Source organism: Dermacentor silvarum, chromosome 4, assembly GCF_013339745.2.
Source record: "Dermacentor silvarum isolate Dsil-2018 chromosome 4, BIME_Dsil_1.4, whole genome shotgun sequence".
NCBI lineage: Eukaryota > Metazoa > Arthropoda > Arachnida > Ixodida > Ixodidae > Dermacentor > Dermacentor silvarum.
This window is the reverse complement of record NC_051157.2, coordinates 56,110,437-56,128,986: the sequence shown is the minus strand read 5'-3', so window position 1 is coordinate 56,128,986 and position 18,550 is coordinate 56,110,437. Positions and strand designations below refer to the sequence as shown.

Sequence of the window (18,550 nt, the reverse complement as noted above, 5' to 3'; positions counted from 1 at the left end):
ATTCATGTTTCTCCGTGCACGCGTGACACTATGCTTGTTAATTTAGTCAGTAAGCGAATGTTTACAAGTTTACACGACACATAAAAATATAGGCGTAGCGTGCACCGCACACGCCACAACACATTGTTTCTGCATATGTACCAACAGAGAGGTCTTGACGCGTATGCGGGCCCACCTTGCTTCAGGGTGATTCGTGTTCACAGGAGCTCCTCGGCTGGCCTTCTAACAATAAACACGCGGGGGCATGCTTTCGCGATGCGGTGGAGGCGGTGCTTCGCTGCAGAAATCCCACAGCACCAGGTAATAACAGGAATTGGCTAAAATCTGGCTTTGTTACGTGCCCAAAACAAAGATCTAATTCTGAGTCATGCCCTGTTGAGGGACTTGTGAATAATTTTGACCACATTGGTTTCCCAGCATGCGCCTAAATATAAGTACACGAGCGTTTTAATAACGTCTTGCATTCAAGTCGTCCACTGCGCCAACTCGCATCACATCGCCTACAAAGAGCAAACAACAGTACAAATGAAGCGTGAGAACATTCGCCGCAACATCGCGCCCCAATCCATTGTGAATACTTTCACCAGTGTTTATAGCCCTCTTTCCATGACGACAGGCATTACACCGGGGACCCTCGAGAGTTTTGCAAGAATTCGGAGCAGTGGGTTGCACAGATCTTGAACTAAGTGCCACATGTATATGTCCTTAGTACCAACACTCATTGGTTATTTTGGTGCGAAGATAAAATGAACATCACATTGAAATAATTAACAAACACCACAGTTTAACCATCACCAACACGGCACGCGTGCTACATGCAGTTTTTCCCTGGTACTGAAGACATAGGTAAAATATATTCGTTAGAGAAAAGGCAGTTATAATTTGAAGGTATTGGTCAAATATTACAAGATTAGATTATAAGATATATTATATATTATAGATATTATCATATATATATATATATATATATATATATATATATATATATATATAAGCAATGACCTTATATATATATATATATATACAAGGTCATTGCTTTTCATGGCAACGCATAAACGCATAACAGTTTTGGCATTACAGTGTTACATATGATAATAAAATATCGGCATACCTCAGCATGCATCGCCACTCGCGCACTTCACATTGTCCTATTCTAATGGCATTGTCTGCACTTTTTCAAATGTTTCCATTTGCGACGCCAGATTCACAAAGCTTTTCTTTTGTAAGTTCGCTTTGCCATTGGCTGACCGCCTTCGCTAATGATATGACTGGCATCCGGATTGGCTAAAATGTTTTTTCTTACGAAACACTGTAGCGTATGAAAGAATGGCAGCCAATCCGTATGCAAGACCTATTATTATCTAAGGCGGCTGGCCAATGGCAAAGAGCACTTACGAAAGAAAAGCTTTGTGAATCTGGCCCCTCGTCTTTAGTGCCTACACGTCACCTTGACGTGCGTATTACCGCGGTTATGAGACGTCGCGTCAACGACAGACGAAGTGGGTGTTGCCCGATTTTTTTTATCAATAAGGGAGGGCTGATGACAAAAACAGAATAGAAGCAGATTAGAATAGATTTACGTTAGAGTGCCCATGTTGCCATTAAGAAATGCATTCCGCTCTTACGCGGCTTCGAGGAATCATTAACCACGTAGGTAGTTACGTATATTACTAACCTTTGTGGTCCCGACGACCTCAGTGGCTTTCGGGCCGACAATGCTTATGTAGTGGTTCATTAGGTCTCGGGTCTTTTGGTCTATGAAAAAAAAAGAAACATGTGGCCATTAAAAGGTACATGTTAATGCATTATCCTTGAGCTAGAAAAGATGGGTAGGAGCAAGGGTGTAATGGGTATTGCACACAACGCTCGACAAGGTATGTGAAATGGCCGACACAATAAGCGCGAACTTAAGTTTTGTTCGACGGGTTTGTTTATACGCTCTGCCGCGTGGTCACACGCACTTGGGTTTTTTTTTTTCGTCAACCGCCTCCTTGAGGCGAGCGATATACAACTGGACCTTCATGAAGGCAACCACTCTGCCCTGTGCTTTATTGCTACTAGCAGAAGTACTAAACCATCCCCGGTGCTTGAACCAAAAGACGCGTCCATTATTGGGAACATCGCGTGTCTGTAGTTTCAAAGGGAGCCTCGAACTGCTGACCATGGTGGGAATATTAGTGATCTGCCTTCATTTGACTTCAGCGGCCCATCTCCGCTGTAACAGGTTGAGCTCTTCCATATATACTATTTTATATAAGGTACCTGTGCCCTGTCGTGTGCTTTCATTGGCTACGCATTAGCGTGGTGCAGAGGTTCTCACTGCAAACATCAATGCCACGCCACATTGAGCTGTTAATTGCCTCGTTAGTACCATTGGGCAAAGTGTGTGAGGAGTTGTGACGATTGAAACTGTGATCTCGTTGTGCTCAAACCTTAACAGAAAGTTGCAGACGCGGTTTGTATTTGTAAACCTACATCGCTTTTAGGATGTTGCTGCAACAGCTTCAACCAACAGCCACGTGCAGCCAGGAGCCAGCAGGCCCCACACATTGTCGCATGGGTATACGATTGACATGGTTGCCCGCACACGAATACTGGCGCGCTTTGCTCGCCAGTATTGCGTAGAATACATCCTGCATACTTCATTTAATCGTGAACATAGGCTGCGATCGTGCAGCCGGCAATGACATACATATATGTCCGTAAGTTTCACTCTGAACGGAAGTGTTTGTAAGGTGCGTCGATGAACGATGAGGTGCGTTGTAAGGTGCGCCAGTGGTTTTGCTCGGGAACGGACAATTATCGCAGCCACAGAAAATGTGTCCGAGACTGATTTTTTTCGGCAGCCGGACGGTGACGTGCCCAATCAGATGCAGAGGAGTGGTCCCTAAGGCTACATTTTGGCGTCGTTGGCAGTCTGACCGTCGCTGATCGCTCGGTGTCGATGGCCTTATTATGCATTTTTCCTGTTTGCTTCCTAGATGGAGATCACGGTGCTTCAAAACGAACGGCCAAGCTGCTATCTTTTATTACAGTTTTTTGTCACTTTAACCTCTCTTAGCGTTAATTTCTTACAAGGATGAAAACACGGCCATATTCGCTGCACCATCGGCTGCGATTAGAGTATACGGCCGAGCTGGCGTGCCTAAGGTAGCCGTGTACTGAAGCTGAACTTTACGTTGGTGCTAAGTGTTTGATAGTGGGCATAACTCTTCATAAAATGTGCCATTGTCGTATCATTTTATTCTATCCGACATTACTTTATGCCTGGAATTCAAGCTGTAGGCGATGTTTGGGTAGCTGCATGGTGGCGGGGATGCGCTCGATCTGCCCGGCCCGGCAATGAGCTCACGCTGACGCCATGCAGCGTCGCGGTCATCGATCGGCCTATCGGTCGTGTGGTGGGTGGGACAGAAACCTGAATTTCTGTTTGGCGCAGAATTTCCCATTTACCAGTGATGTCTACTCACGACACAAGTCGATGTTCGTGGGAAAACGGTGCAGCAAAAACGTACTGCTTCCACTTTGAGCCTTCGTCGTAACGTGTTTCCCGCACACGCTATCGGCGATATTTTTTCTTGTTTTCGCTGGTTGTTGCCACAACCTACGACACAGTGGGGACCGAACGATGCAGGTGCTGTGAACGGCACTGGAAAATTGATTAGCGCGCAGTGCACGCAGTGGATTAGCTGGCAGTGGAATATCGCGCAGTGCACGCAGTGCTCCTAGTTCGAGAGTATGCCCACGGTACTCCATAAAGTCGTATGTGCAAAGGCTTTGCAAGGTCTAGTGCACAGAGGCGACTCAACTTCATTCTAGGGCAGTCGCAGTGAGCTGCAGCACGAACCACGTGACGGTTCATGGCGGCGCGATGGGTTTTGGGGCGTGACTTACCCTTACCTGGCAGCCTGAGTCAAACAAATATTTAGGCTCTAATGCAGGGATGCACCAAATACGGTGCAAGGGCCGCATGCGGCCTGTCAGACGTCTTTGAGCGGCCCGCGGCCGCGTTCCGCCAGAAGGAAGCTGTCAGTTTGCCGACAAGAAATGTGATCTCTAGAACGCACCTAATATATTAGCGAACGGCGGCAACGAAACACAACAGGCAACGACACTTGTCGCCGGAGGCCTGCTCATATTGAAGGTAAACGTTTCGGCACGTAGAGTGCCGGTTTTGGTTTCGATTTTATTGCCATAGCAATTATATGGACACTTCAAGCAGATTTCTTCTGTCGGCTTCGCCCTCGCCGTGAGGTTCCGTATAAAGTCCAAGGGCGATGAAATCGTCGCCGCGCGCCGCATGTACGAGTGAAGGCGCGTGAGGGACGCGCGCTATCACAGAGAGCGAACGCACGGCGGAGAGCACACGCGACAGTCGTAGCGCGAAAGGCCGTGGGGGCATGGGAGGGAGGGGCGCGACGCTGTGCTGCGACACGAAATGCGTATCTTGCAACCGAGCGCAAGGGGAACTGGCGACGCAATCTCCTACGCGAAAGGAGCAAAGCGGGAAGGCAGCGCGGGCGGGAGGGGGGGGGGGGGGCGGCTTCTACGCTGCCAACAAATGCGTTCTTGTACTTTGCGCCGGTACGTGCTCTCCGGGTCGTCGCGCGCACCGTCTCTTGCAAGCAATCTCCACACGGTTCTGACCTTTGTATGCGCTGTGCATTCGCCGCTCAGTTGCCGTTGAAGCGATAGACCGCACGAACCTCCGCTCGCTGCGGCGGCCGCGCTTCCCCACGCCAGTGTTTTAGAGTGGTTGTCCGCGGTCATCGAGTGTGATCTATTCATGTTTGCTTTTGTGCGCTGACATCATGCTGGTTAATTCAGTTAGTAAGCGAATGTGTCAAGTTTATGCAGCCGATAAAACTACTATGCTTACTCCTTATAGCTCTCAACTATTCTGATGCTTCGACTTTCGGGCGAAACTGCGACATTTTCTTATATAGGGACGAGTTCCTTATTATACAACAGCCGGCGTGGGCAATCTTGCAGCGCTTGTAGGTTTACGATCGCCATCCTCAAGGATGCGTACGTGTTCAAAGAAAAGAAAAATCGACAAGGAATGCCGAGAATTCAGCGAGGACTGAACGCACGTCTGCTCTTTAATGCGTCAAATTGCGTTTCTCTGACGTGTTGAGAATCCCTTTTCCTACCGAAGGAGCGCGTCGTTAGGCGCCACTAGGACGCAAAGCACCCTCGTGAATTCGGCGCGTTTTCCGACGCTGACAGAAAGGAAGGTTGTGGATTTAAGACAGAAGTTTTTTGCACAGCAAGGTAATTTTACAAAATTCAAGAATGCAACTGATGCAGCCACATGGATTTCCTTCCGAATATTCCAGCTTATCCCACGTTAAGGTCACCCGTTCATTGATGGCGACATCATAAAGGAGTGCCTTATCATGTTGTGCGAAGGAATGTGCCCGGACACGAAGCTGACCTTTGAAGATCTGAGCTTCTCAAGAATGACGTTCTGTAGACATCCGCATGATATTGCAGGCTACTTAACAAAACAACTCCAGGTGTGCTGCAGCAAGTGCGCCCACTACTCCCAAAATTTGTACCAGTGCACAAATAATCAAGGACACAGCTCAGGTACTTGTTTTCATTATATGTTTCGATAAAAACTTTGATGCTATCCGGGAACTTGCAGAGCTGCGTTCAATACGCGGACAAAAAACAGGAGAAGAGATGAGAAAATAAGTTAATAACGTCGTTGGAGAAAGTACACCTGCCATGGCAAAAGCTCGCCGGTGTGCGCGCTGGTGGAACCCCGGGTACGGTTTCGGAGAGAAACGGAGCCGTCGCGTTGCTCGAGTCATGCGGCGGCGTGGAATTTCAAAAGTACCACTGTTTGCCGCACCACGAAGTGACCCGTGCCATGGTTATGCAATTTGAGCATGTGTCGAGGACTTTGACGCTAGTCGTCAACCTGATATGTCATCACGGGTTGAAGCATGCAAGGTTTCAAGATTACTTGCAAGAATTAGAAAGTGAGCACGCGGATGTCCCGTATTACGCTGAAGTCCGTTGGTTAAGCAGTGGGGACGCTCTTGTCTGTGTCAACGTTTGCCGTTTTATAGTTCGTGTCCCCAACGTCGATAAAAGGAATGTCTTGAATCGCTCTGAATTTTTTGCATCGCTGAAACATCATTAGTATCCTAAGCGACGAAGAGAAAAGCATTCCGGAGTTCGAAGACTACGAGTGGTTATTCGATATTCCTCAGGGATACAACAGACCATCTTAATGCGCACAGCACAACCCTGCAGGGAAAGAAGCATTTCATTACGGACATGGCGAACGCCATATTTTCGTTCCATGAGAAACTGTGCTTGTTCACGTCGCAGGTCACCTGCGGGAACATGGTGAATTTTCCTACCTGCCGGGGACTCATGTTGGCAAAAGAAGTTCACTAAGCGCCACCTACGCGCAACATGTCGAAATCCTTCTGGCAGACTTCCAACAGCGCTTCAAATCATTCGAATACGAGTATCAGTGCTACCACTTGTTTCGCGACCAGTTCAGGGTCACGCCGGAAGAGTACGACTCGACAGTGCAGCTCGAGCTCATCGACCTGCACCGGAGTTAGTAGAATTGCACCAGCAGTGGCCCGTCCTTCAGTTTTATAAGGAACTTAATAAGAACAAATACGGACACATAGTTAACAACGTCATGCAACTAGCGCCTCTCTTCGGAAGTACGTACGTCTGTGAGCAGATATTCACTTTCATGACTGATAACAAACGTCGCCTTTAGTCGTCAAAGACCGATACAACATACAAGACGTGCTGAAGACGACAGCGTGTGCGCTTTCACCAAACATCTTATAACTTTCAGCAAACAAAATATGTAATGTTGCTCATTAAAGTGTGGTCCATGTGGCTCCCAGGAAGTTTGTTCTGGCTCTTGCTATTATTCAGTTGTGTAGCCTTGCTCTAATGTGTCAAGGAACGATAAGTTTACTATATAAACGTCAGTTTCTGTGCTCTCGATAAATGCAAGAATTACACTGCAGCAGCAAAAGCTACCACTTATGGGATTAGGGTCAAGTGAAGAATAAATGTATGACTCGAACTACCAGCCATTATAAACACCTAAAGCAGCGATAACACAGCGCTACTAAACAAACTTATGCGCGTAGTGTTCGCTCGCTATCTTTTGTTTTTTTTTTCTCTTGAAGCTCGCTTTGGAAAAAAGACGCCTAATCGTTTTCGCTTTCGCTCTCTCTCTCAGCTCTCTGCCTCTCTTTATGAGCACTGCGCGTAGGAACAGCTAAGAGCGTACCTTCTGTAGCGTTGATGTCTAGCATCACGGGATCGCCCTTGGCACTGAGCACGCTCGAGTGGTCAGTGTTCACAGTGATAAAGAACTTGCTAAGCAGTTGGTAATGATTTGTAGAGGCGAATATGTACGCCTGTTTGCCGTCAACCGTCCGCGTGAAGTTTATCGGGTACTCCAGGTCCTGGTCGAAGTCCAGCGTGTGTTTCTTGGCCCCCGTAGAAGGGTATGCGAAGCGGCCACGGTATTTCACCACGAACGCCGTGATATCGGGCAGGTTGTCAGCCAGACTGCGGTCTTCGGTGGTGTCGCCCCCACCGATAGCGAGCACGATGTGGCAGCCCAGATCTCGCAGCTTCTTGGACTCGTTCCGGAGGCTTTCCGCTGGTTCGCTGACAGTGATGGTGACTGTGCGAAAACAACATAGGGCTGAGTGCCTACATCCAACTCACCAAAATCCCGCTATCGTCTAAGACGTGCCTCGTGCGTTTATTCATTATATGCGCCTCTCGCATTCTCCGTGAGGTCCTGAGAACTTTTTTATGACTCTTGGAAGCAAATACATTTTGACATGGTTTCGATCCCGGCCGCGGTGGCTGCATTTTGACGGCATTGACCGGTACGGCATTCCTCATAAACATATGGTTGTTTTCGCATGCATAAGCGCCAGAATTTAATTTTATGTTATGCACCTTTTGATTTTATTATAACCGCAGTTTGGAGATAGCGAGGTCAATAATGAATGCGATGAGCTGGATCGTGTTTTATTTACCTGCAGGCGTTTTGAATTCTCGAGACCTCTGTAATGTCTTCCGCATAGGACCTCTGCATTGCTGCAATAGAGATTGCTGCATAGGACATCTGCAATTCTCGAGGCCTCTGCATAGCTGCGAGATTAACTACTTGTCAGAAACATGATAACCTTCTGTGACGACGCGCGTCATCTGTGCAAAGGCTTTGCAAGGTCTAGTGCACAGAGGTGACTCAACTTCATTCTAGCGCAGTCGCAGTGAGCTGCAGCACGAACGACGTGACGGTTCACGGCGGCGCGATGGGTTTTGGGGCGTGACTTACCCTTACCTGGCAGCCTGGGTCAAACAAATATTTCCTTCCCTTCGCGGCGCCGAAACCGTGTTTCTTCTGGCCTTCTGCGCTGAACCAGTGTATTGTACGTACATTGCTTTCCCAGCTTAGAGCCTCGTCTGTTTACTCACTTCGTCCCGTCCCAGCGCTGTTTGTTCCCTTCCCAATGGTGTACCAACCAGCCCAGACCAGCACACGCCTTCCGAAATGTTATTAGTTTACGTGGCAGTCCCTTCAAGCTGAATCATCCACCTGGACTTTGGGGCAGTAATGATAGTACTTTGTTGGCAAAGAAGGCGCTTTTAGCTTTCCTCGGAGACACTGTCATTGCCGAGATACTTTAGGCATTGGTTACTGTCTGTGACAGGGTATCGTCACGTTCTAGTGACGTTGAAGAACGCGGTAGTATAACTGTGAATCACTAAACTGACTTTTATTGGGCCAACTTGTGCCCTCAAGCGTAAGTGGCACTCGAAGCACGAAGATAACGGCGAGCACAGTCGGCAATCGTCGAAACCGGATCTGCGGGTCAAGGGCGTCGGCTTTTATACATGACTCGTCGAAGGTTCCAGCGTAATCGCTGGTGCCCATGTGTCTTCCAGAAAGTACAACACAATTCGCGTCACGCATACAATCATATTACACAAGGTTCGGTGACATCAGGGGTGCGATCTTGTACGCGTTCCAAAATGGAACGGTGGCGGTCCGTTCCATCGAGCAGCACACGATTGGTTAATTTGATCGTCCCGGTTCAAATTGACCAATCGTGTGCGGCTCGATGGAACGGACCGCCTCCGTTCCATTTTGGAACGCGTACAAGATCGCGCCCCAGACAACCAATAGAACCATCGATAACGTTTCAAGAAACTTCCGATACATGCAGGTGCGTTCTGCACTGAGCGATAACGTTTAACATTTGTTAGCTGGTGAAAAGAGGTCGCCCGAGAAAGATAAACAAGTATACGTGTGAATATGTTGTGTGCGTGTGGCACTATATATGAATGTGTGATTCGAGAATTGACTAAGGAATGTTTCTCTTTCCCAAGCAAGCGCTCTGCTCTTCTTTTTTGTTGTGTTCTTTTGATTTTATTTTTTTTTATTTTCAGACCTTATCAACATGCAGCCGACCAAGCCAGTGCAGAACGCGCAGTCTGGCACTTAGCAGCAGAAAGCCATATACGCGCAGCTACCGCGGTATGAAATTTCCATTTCAGCCGACTCCTGTGCTATGCATCTCATTGGTTATGTTTCAATTACAGAAAGGCTATTATTTGTGATAGTTTGGTCATGAATTCACGTTATCATTGATAATGTTTGTGTTCCAATTTTTCTGTTTTGATAAATAGTTGCGGCGGGAACCCACGAACGCTTCAACACGATGAACAAGCAATGATGAATATTTTATTATTATGACTGCTCCCACCGTTTTCTATAGCAACTAGTGTCAAATGACGTCTAGCCGAGGGCTAAGTACACACCTGCGATCGCAGCTGATTTGGAGCGCGTCAGTATAGTGATCAGTTGCATAATCCATCTGCTAGCCATACACATGTTACATGTCGTCGCCATGTGAATCTTAATAAAACGATAAATTGAGCTAGTTGGTTTACACTAAGCCTGATGGTAAGTAATGTGAATCGTGATCGTGCTGATCGCTGTATTCAAGTGAAGCCGATAATTTTCCGCAAGCCCATTGTCAATGCTCTGTTAGACGTAACCTGCTCTTGTCAGAGCGACACCGTGTCTACGATGGACATACACCTTGCCAGGAGCTCCCTTATGGAGCCATAAGCGTATAAGATAGAGACGGTATGCTGTAGTATTTTATATACGTTACGGGAGCATACACAGTAACCCTATAGTTTGCGCAGTGTGCGGGAAATTATGAGGCTGTCTGCGCATGCGCCGCAATTACGGGGCAAGCGCGCGTGCCACCTGGGTGGTTAACTCATACACATGCTTATGTGTTCATATGTATAACTGAAAATCTAACCTGGACATTTGACAGTGAGTGCACAATCAACAACGCTAATAGCATGCTATGTTACTTACTTCACAGTCTTTTCAAGCCACCATCATCCCTAAAACTGCTACTTTACAGGTCACTGCTGCGTCTGAAGTTAGGAGGCGTTGTTCTATTGTGTGCGCAGGTAGTTCCATTGTGTAAGTTGGCTTTCCTGCAGTGCATTTCCGGCACTCCCGGGCGAAACCGTGAGACATAGAAAGCTTCGCTTTAAAACAGTACCGCCGCAGCGGCCGCGGCCACTCAGCCATACCTCAAACACCAGCTGTCAAATGCCTTTGCCGTCGAGTTTCCGCGTAACAGAATTGTGTTTTATCGTGCATTATAATTACAATCCGGAGCTATCATGTCTGCAGCTTATGTATAAGTCATGCTTTACAAACTTTCTGACGCAATTCACTTTGAGCAAGTCAATTAGTTCAATAAGGCACTTGCGCTTGGCGGAGGGCCTAGGAGAATGAGACCGTCGTATGCTGCACATCCGCACACGAGCGTGCGCACGCGACATACGGCGCTTGTGGTGGTCGTGCTTCTTTAGCGTCATCTAACGTAGGAAACACCTTCGTTGTACATCCACTTTCACACGGTGGAATGGAGGTGTTTTTCATTTCTTTTTCTTTTTTTTTCGCTAATTGCTTTTTAAGGGTTCCGAGTGGCGAAAACCTAAGCAGAATGCATCGTCCACGACAAAAAGGTCAACTGCCGCATTCAAGACTGTAATAATCGCTGTGGAATTCAAGCATGCCCAATTATTTGTTTTTATGAGCTGCTACCTCGATTCTCAGTCTCTTATTTCAAGCGTTTGAGCAGCATGCAGCACGCCGGCTCTGTAGCTTACGAAATGAATGATAGTTTCTTCCACGGTTCTCCTTCCTTAATGTTTCCCGCAGGACCTGTTTCAGCGAACGTCGATGAAGTAAGCACTTCCCAGATTACCCGCTATACTGTATCAACAAATTATTCGACACCATGCAGTTCTTGGTTCGTCTCCCGCTCCCACGTTGCCTCGCTTGACCCTCTACACGCTGAATAATGGCTTGCCGTATGGCCAACGTGTCGACTGTACTCACGGGCTTGGCCTCGATTGCGCAGTGCTGAGGATACGTAGCCTGTGATGCCAACTTTGAGGTTGTCCACGGTGAGTATGACAGAGCGGGTCGGCTTGTTCGGTAGCTTGGACAGTGTCGGGTCCCGGCTGAAGTCAACGTTGCAGATAACTATTTTCGTCTTCGTATCGAGCTGGCGGAACATGGGTACCAGGCCACGGGGACCAATGGCAAATTCCGAAATTCCCAAAGTCTGCGACAGAGGTGCGTGTGGGGGAAAGTATTTAAGCTGTTAAAGCCGCCAAAATAAGAATTCAGAAAACAATGTTTCTCCGCGTAACTGTAGTAATCAAACCAAGTTCATCGTCTTCGACTGTAGGCTCAGAAATAAAGGTATCTCCTCTCATGTCCTCTTCGTGTTTTGCATTCTGCGTGATGGTGTCTGACTCGCCATGGCATGCGATGAACTTTAATCTCCCCATGGTGTAAGCTATAAGGAGTATCCTAATGACGTTAGATACTAACACCTGTATGGCATAAGACACTAATAGTATCTTACACCATGTCTCTACCTCCTAAGCAGTCGCACATATGATGAATTAACGCAAGGATGCATTAGATTTTTGCGACTGCTCTAATTAGGCATATTTAGCGGTCGTTTTACCGCACGTTATGTTCTGATTGTGTGTCACACAATCTCTATTCAGGAACGCTAGTGGGCAGGAGCACAACGGTCATACCGGCCACACGGTATGCCCTGGCTCCGTTATCAAGTTCGTCCGCTTCGTTTATATTTGTTTCGCAGGCAAACTTACTACGCTTCACTAAGAACATTCTTGTTCCATCCTTCACAATCGGTACGAGCCGCTGTAACACAAACAGGTAGGCACTGCATACACCTGCCATCACCATTGTTCTATCAACAAGCCTCATAAATAGCGTTCTTCCTCATGACATAGCTGGTGACACACCTTAGAGTGTGCATTTTTCTGATTGGTGTTTGCCAAACTTAAAAATTGGATGAGAATAGCATAGTCACCTGTGCGGCTCATAACTGTAACTACTGCGTGAGATGACGCATTTATTGGTCGTTTGTCACTGTCCTCTGGCTGACAGCTATCAACCGCAGACACAATGGGCGTAAATTGCACATTTTCGCCCTATATTTGGAAAGGAGTTTCCTAGCTTCACATGGAATTTTTTTACCGATATGCCATATAATTATAAGCATAAAAGCAAGTCAATATAAACCTCACGCACCCTTTGATGTCATAAATTTTGCCGCTATCTGTTCGGAGGTAATTAACGCTCAATATTTATTGCGATAGAAATAAACTATGAAATGCAACAGCATCGCAGGACGTCATCGGGGCGGAGGTATATGGTGAAAATTCGGCGAGAAATATCTGCTCTATGCATTTTCTCCACTCCACTCTAAATAACGAAAGCTCCCTTAGGTCATTTTGCTGGAGCAACTGCTAGTTCCATAAATCTTTATAGCAGTATCATCAAGCACAAGAATAGAAAACGTCTATTCTGACTTGACGCAGGCTAAATAAACCTGATTGATTTGATATTGCAAGGACTGACTAAACTGTAGCCGAATGAGGGACAAGTCGTTAAATCCCGCAGAAGGAACTGGCCAACTTTTCATCTTATTTTTTTATCTGAGAGACAGGAAAAGCTACATAAAATATTGTAAATATTCTCCAACCACGGCCGCTACAGTACAAAAAAGGTGCGGCCTGCTGCGTCGCATCGCCGTCAATTGGCGAGCGCGTCTCGGCTAAGTTGACAGTTGCGGCCGCTGTTTTTGGTGAGGACGCCACTGCTGCGGTACGCAAGGCAGACGCCGGTTCGTGCTACAATGTGGTTGCCTCAGCATTTATGCGTGTTGGTGTGCTTTTTCGTGCGCATTCTCGTGTGCTTTTTTTGTGTGTGATCGTGTGTGTGAGCAGCTTGCCTTATGTCTACTGTGCTTGAGTACGGTTCTCTGGTGTGCGCGTGTGTGGCAGACGGTTTTTTTTTTTCTAGCGGTGTGATGCCGCGAAGCTCTTGTGTGCCGCTGTGCAACTCGAACCTGAGACGAGAGAGAGAGAGAATAAACTTTATTAGAATATCGAGGAGACCAGTTGTGCCTCGAAGGTGGAGCCCTTAGTCCGGGGCCCCATAGGTAGCAGCCACCGCCTCGGCACGGTCGACCAGCCATTACTGGCCAGTCGCCGTCGAGTCGATCATCCGCTCCTGCCAGGAGGTGAGGGTGGGGTTTGGAACGGGAAGGACGTCGGGAATGTCTTTGCAAAGCCAGACCATATGCAGTAGGGTGGGGCGGTCACCGCAGTGCGGGCATTGAGCTGGACAGAGACGCTACTGTGAAGTACCACGAATTCCCCTGCGATCTACAGCGTCGGGAAGCGTGGCAGAAGAATATTTCTCGCCAAGGGCCGTCAGGGAACGGAAGCAAGTGGGAGCGAAGCGACCGGTCGCTGATATGTTCATTACATTTTACTGAAAATTAATATAAAAAGAACACGAAGATTAGGCTTTTGCTTCCGACTTCGGTCCCGACTGTGTTTCTCGGTTATTTGCAGTACATGCAAAAAAAGAATATCAGAAACACGGGCAAGATGTAAAATGAGCAGCGCGTAAAATAAAAAAAAAACAGAGGCAGAAGGAAGAAACCTACACAGAACAAGCATTTGTCATTTCTGCGCATTTTATTTTGCCGCCGTTTCTTTACGCGCTACTGATTTCAAGTCATGCATCTTTACTAACCTGCCCAACCTGCCGCACTCGTCAGATTGCAGAGAACAGAGAGATAGAGGAAAAGTTATATTTCAGGATAAAAGGCGTCAGGGCCCTTTGGCCACCCTCCTCAGTGCCTGCATGACTCACTGCTTCGTCTTGAAGAAACACGTAAATCCACACCCGATTATTCGTCATAGAGCACTTCTTTGCATTTCAGGTGAGTCGAGTGGGCAGCCTTCATGGGGAGCATTCAGACCTACTCTACAAAAGATTGGCACTCCTAGGGCAGACTTTTCACATATGTAGGGTAATCAGAACTTCTAATAACGACTTCAATATTCTACCGGTAATGTGCAAATATAAAACGCTATATTTACGGCCTCATCAGAGTCACTGTCGCGCGTACCAACGCGTCTGTGGAAGCGCTTCTCTGTGAACGGCTGTACCTAAGGAGCGCACCTACACGCAAGCGTTGTTTTAAAACAGCGCTTGCATGTAGGCTCCCTAGCTGTACCAGAGTAGTGGCGCCAAAGCGGGCCCGAGGAGAATTAGGCCCGAGACGCTGTTTCGGCGCCACGCAGCAGGCCGCACCTTTTTTCTTAGGTAGCGGCCGTGCTCCAAGAATCCACACTGATCCAATTTTTCCTTCCTCTGTTGGGCGTGCCGTCGACAATAGCACTCAAAAGTGTTTCATTACACCAGCTGTGAGTACTCACCAGCACATCGAAGGCCATCGCATTGAGCATGTCGACAACCATCTCTATCCCCGCTATTCGGAACCAGACGTGGCCACCGTAAATGTTGCCAGTGAAAAGCGATATCCCTGGTTTGTTGACTAAGATCTGTAAATAAGGAGGTAACATTAAGCTAGACTGTTCTCATCATCATCAGCCCATTTTTATGTCCTCTACAGGACGAAAGCCACTCCTAACAATCTCCAATTACACCTGTCTTGTGCGAGCTCATCCTGTCTTATGCCTGTGAATCTCCTAACCTTATCAGAGCACTTAGTTCTCTGCCATACTCGAATGCGCTTTTCTTCCCTTGACACCCATTATGTAACTATAAAAGAGCACCGTTTATCTGCCCTGTGCATTACATGGCCTGCCCAGTTCCATTTCTTACTCTTAATGTCAACAATAATATGGTGTATACCTCAGTTTGCTCTGTAATTCACACCACTGTGTTCGTCTCTCAAAGTACTTACTTCATATGTATATAGCTGCAAGTGTAGACATGCAATTATGTTCGAACGGAAGTTCAATATGAATGACAGGAGGATTCCGCACTTCGCCAATGGTGGCGCCATCTCCCCGGGCACACGTTCAGGAACACAACGAACGTTAGTAGAAAATACAGGTGGATTACTGGTAGTCGGGCCTTGATCGCTACAAGTGTGAAACGTTTGCCCATGCACACACACACACACGCACACGCAATTGTGACATTGCCAACTATTCGCTGTGTAATTACATATCGGGAGCTTGTTAAAAATAAAAGAACCGACACCTACCGCTCGCCGAAGCGCATGGGTTAGGTGGAGCATGGGTACTTTGTGTATTTCAACAATGCAGGCCGTTAGAAATAGACATTTCGTTGTTACCGAAGAATAACATCATGATTCTATTGTAGTGCTGCTCAATATCAGAAAATGTACAAAACCTAATTAAGTTACCCCGATATTCACAATGAACCTGAACTATACGTGGCGCTGGTGAATATGGCGCTTTCCGATGTCGCCTCAATATGATGATGCCCCCCATAAGAAGTTCACCAAGGATTGCGATACACCCTAATGCGAAATTTAAGCGCAGCTGCATACGTGTTTTTATTTCACGATATATTTGCTGGCGCGGACAATCTGTCTCTTTGCGATGCGTTGCAAACGGAGCGAAGTGTGGCGCGACTGCCTTGTTAATCGGGATATCGCGAGAGGCAGCGCGTGGGTGACGCGTGGGCGCGATTCACAGCAGCTGCTGCAGACCAACCTCCGCTCATGCAGCCATTGGTTTCCATACAGACGACACGCGCTACTCTTGCGCCATCTGGTAGCCATCGTCGCCACAAAGCCCGTCGTGCGCAGCACTACGCTTTTCTTCTCAGGCTTTCTCCATACCCGCCTCCTCCGCTGTCCACCTCGCGCTCTCTTCGCCATCGCCGTCTTTCATCTCCCGCTGCGATTCATGTTCGCTTTCATCCTTCGCTGTGATCATTCGCTCGGTTACGAGGGAAAACGTTGACGCTCGCCTAAAAGCCGCGCTCTAAAATTATCACTATGATTGCTAATACACTTCTTGACTCGTATATGTTGCTTACAACTGGCATTACTAGTCCCCAGAAGATTGAGTTGGGCACTTTCGCATTTGACGTCATCTGTGGGGCGCAAGTGTCAAGACGTGCAGTTACGGAGTGGCAAAGAACCATAAAATATTTGAATATCAGCCGTTTCTAGCGAGGTACCCACAAGTGTAAATTATCATTCTGGCGAAAAAAATTCTATGAAATATGAAAACTGTCATAGCTCATGCACGCGATATTTTACATATTTTGGGATTTCTGGTCAAACATTCAGTCACCTATAGCACAAACATGGAAATGCAGCTAACTTTTCGCGTACGCCTTGGCTAATAAAATAGGTGTTGCGATCTCGCAATCAAGTTGCGTGAAGCCGGCAAACACCTTCAAGAAAGAGCTTCACGTGTTGCAAAAATGGACGAGAGTTGGTTGTCTGTGCACACTGAAATAAGCCTTGTCAAGATACACCGCGAATGAAAGAAGGAAATGACAAGGAATTAGATTTATAATTTTTTCCCACTTTACTACAAATAAAGCCGAAGACAATATGCCTAGCCTGTTATACTAGGTAAGTATATTCACATGCGATCCCCGTGTGCGTGATATAGCGTGGAAACACGAAAAACAATTAAAGATATGTGAAGTGGAAGAGCTCACAAAAACGCAAATCCTATATAATATATCTTTCAGGCAGCACATATATATCTCTCTTACAATTGCCATTTTAAGCTTCAGTTGTACGGGCACCGACTAGCTGCCATCTTAAATTCATACTTAATATCTTCAGCCCTGGCCATTCACTGGCCAAGGAAGGCCATGGAGGCATAAGTCTCCATCCCCGCCTTGTTATTAGGTTCTAAAAGTGGCTTTACAACTGAAAACTGTTGTATTTGTATAATAGATAAGAGATACCTTCGGTCGGTGGTTTACGAGCACGACTTAAAATTCGAAGCTATGACACCTACAGACGAATGGCAATTTTGCAGAAAAGCGGGCTTTCCGCCGATGCTCTCTTTGGCTGATGAGCGAACAACTCGGCTGTCTACAAGCGCAGCGTAGAAATCAACGGGGACATCGCAACTGTGATGACGCTTTGCAGGCGTGCTAGGTCAGTACGCACGCGTATAACTACACGTGTAAAAAGTCACGTGCAATCAAGCCTAGGGCATGTTCCGCAATGCATATTTCACATTTGAGAAGCATGTTTGCTATGCGTGCCAAATTCTCACGCATATTGCAAGTGTGCGAAGATTTTAACGGAATCAGTTTGCTCAGCTTTGCGGTGTTAACGGTGCTCGATAAGCGAGGGTGTGGAAGATAACCTGGTAACTGATTCGGGCGGCCCCTCCGAAGCAGTCTCCCAATGTCTTTTTAGAACTCGAGCAATCTTCGTCGTCCTTATCGACTTCTAGGAAGTGGCTCAGCAGCTCTCCCGAGTGGACCACGCTCAGCGTCCCGGTATCCGATGGGCCGGGAGCAACCGGTGGCTGCACCCGGACGGTTGTGGGGAGATTGGCTTCCTGCAGCGGAGGCAAGGACTCCAGGTGCGGCAGTTGGAAAAAAAGACAGCGTAACAGAAGTGCCAGGAACGAGCTGCGTATTTACTATTGTGAACCGCATTGCCGCCATGCCAAGCCGCTCTAGCTATCCGTATTAAACATTTCAGAATGCGTTTCAGTAATTCAACCTCTTTTCCCTATACAGGGTGGCCCACCTAACGTTAGCCAAGCTCTGAAAAATAATATATATTATACACGATGACTCAACCAATGGTATTCTGTCAGCAGTGACGTACCTCACCCATAGGTTCTATTTTCATAATTGAACTTTCGATAATTATTTATATTATTTAACGAACTTTTCAATTATTGGATTGAGGCGCGAATTTTGATTGAAAAGTAAATGTGTTTCAGAACACCGGATTCAGTTCTTTTCAGTGTGCTATGTCTCACGTAATAATTTTTCCGCATTAAAAAGAAAACGCGCAAAATATAAAAAAAGGCCGCGTGGTTACGCGTCCGCGCGCCGCGACACCAGCGGTCCCAGGCGTTACTCGGAAGAATGAACACTGCTCAGTGC

The 18,550-nt window shown here is 47.1% G+C and overlaps 1 protein-coding gene across 1 annotated transcript in view; it reads right to left on the bottom strand.

Moving 5' to 3' along the window:
* LOC119448625 (protein 5NUC) overlaps positions 1–18,550 on the bottom strand; it is a 31,991-nt gene that overhangs the window by 11,878 nt on the left and 1,563 nt on the right. Inside the window, exons 2-6 of the mRNA XM_037711857.2 lie at positions 17,794–17,991; positions 14,893–15,018; positions 11,453–11,681; positions 7,283–7,684; positions 1,676–1,755 (exon numbers count right to left, since the gene is read on the bottom strand). Of these exons, the coding sequence (XP_037567785.1) occupies positions 1,676–1,755; positions 7,283–7,684; positions 11,453–11,681; positions 14,893–15,018; positions 17,794–17,991 (1,035 nt within the window). The remainder of the gene's footprint in view (positions 1–1,675; positions 1,756–7,282; positions 7,685–11,452; positions 11,682–14,892; positions 15,019–17,793; positions 17,992–18,550) is intronic.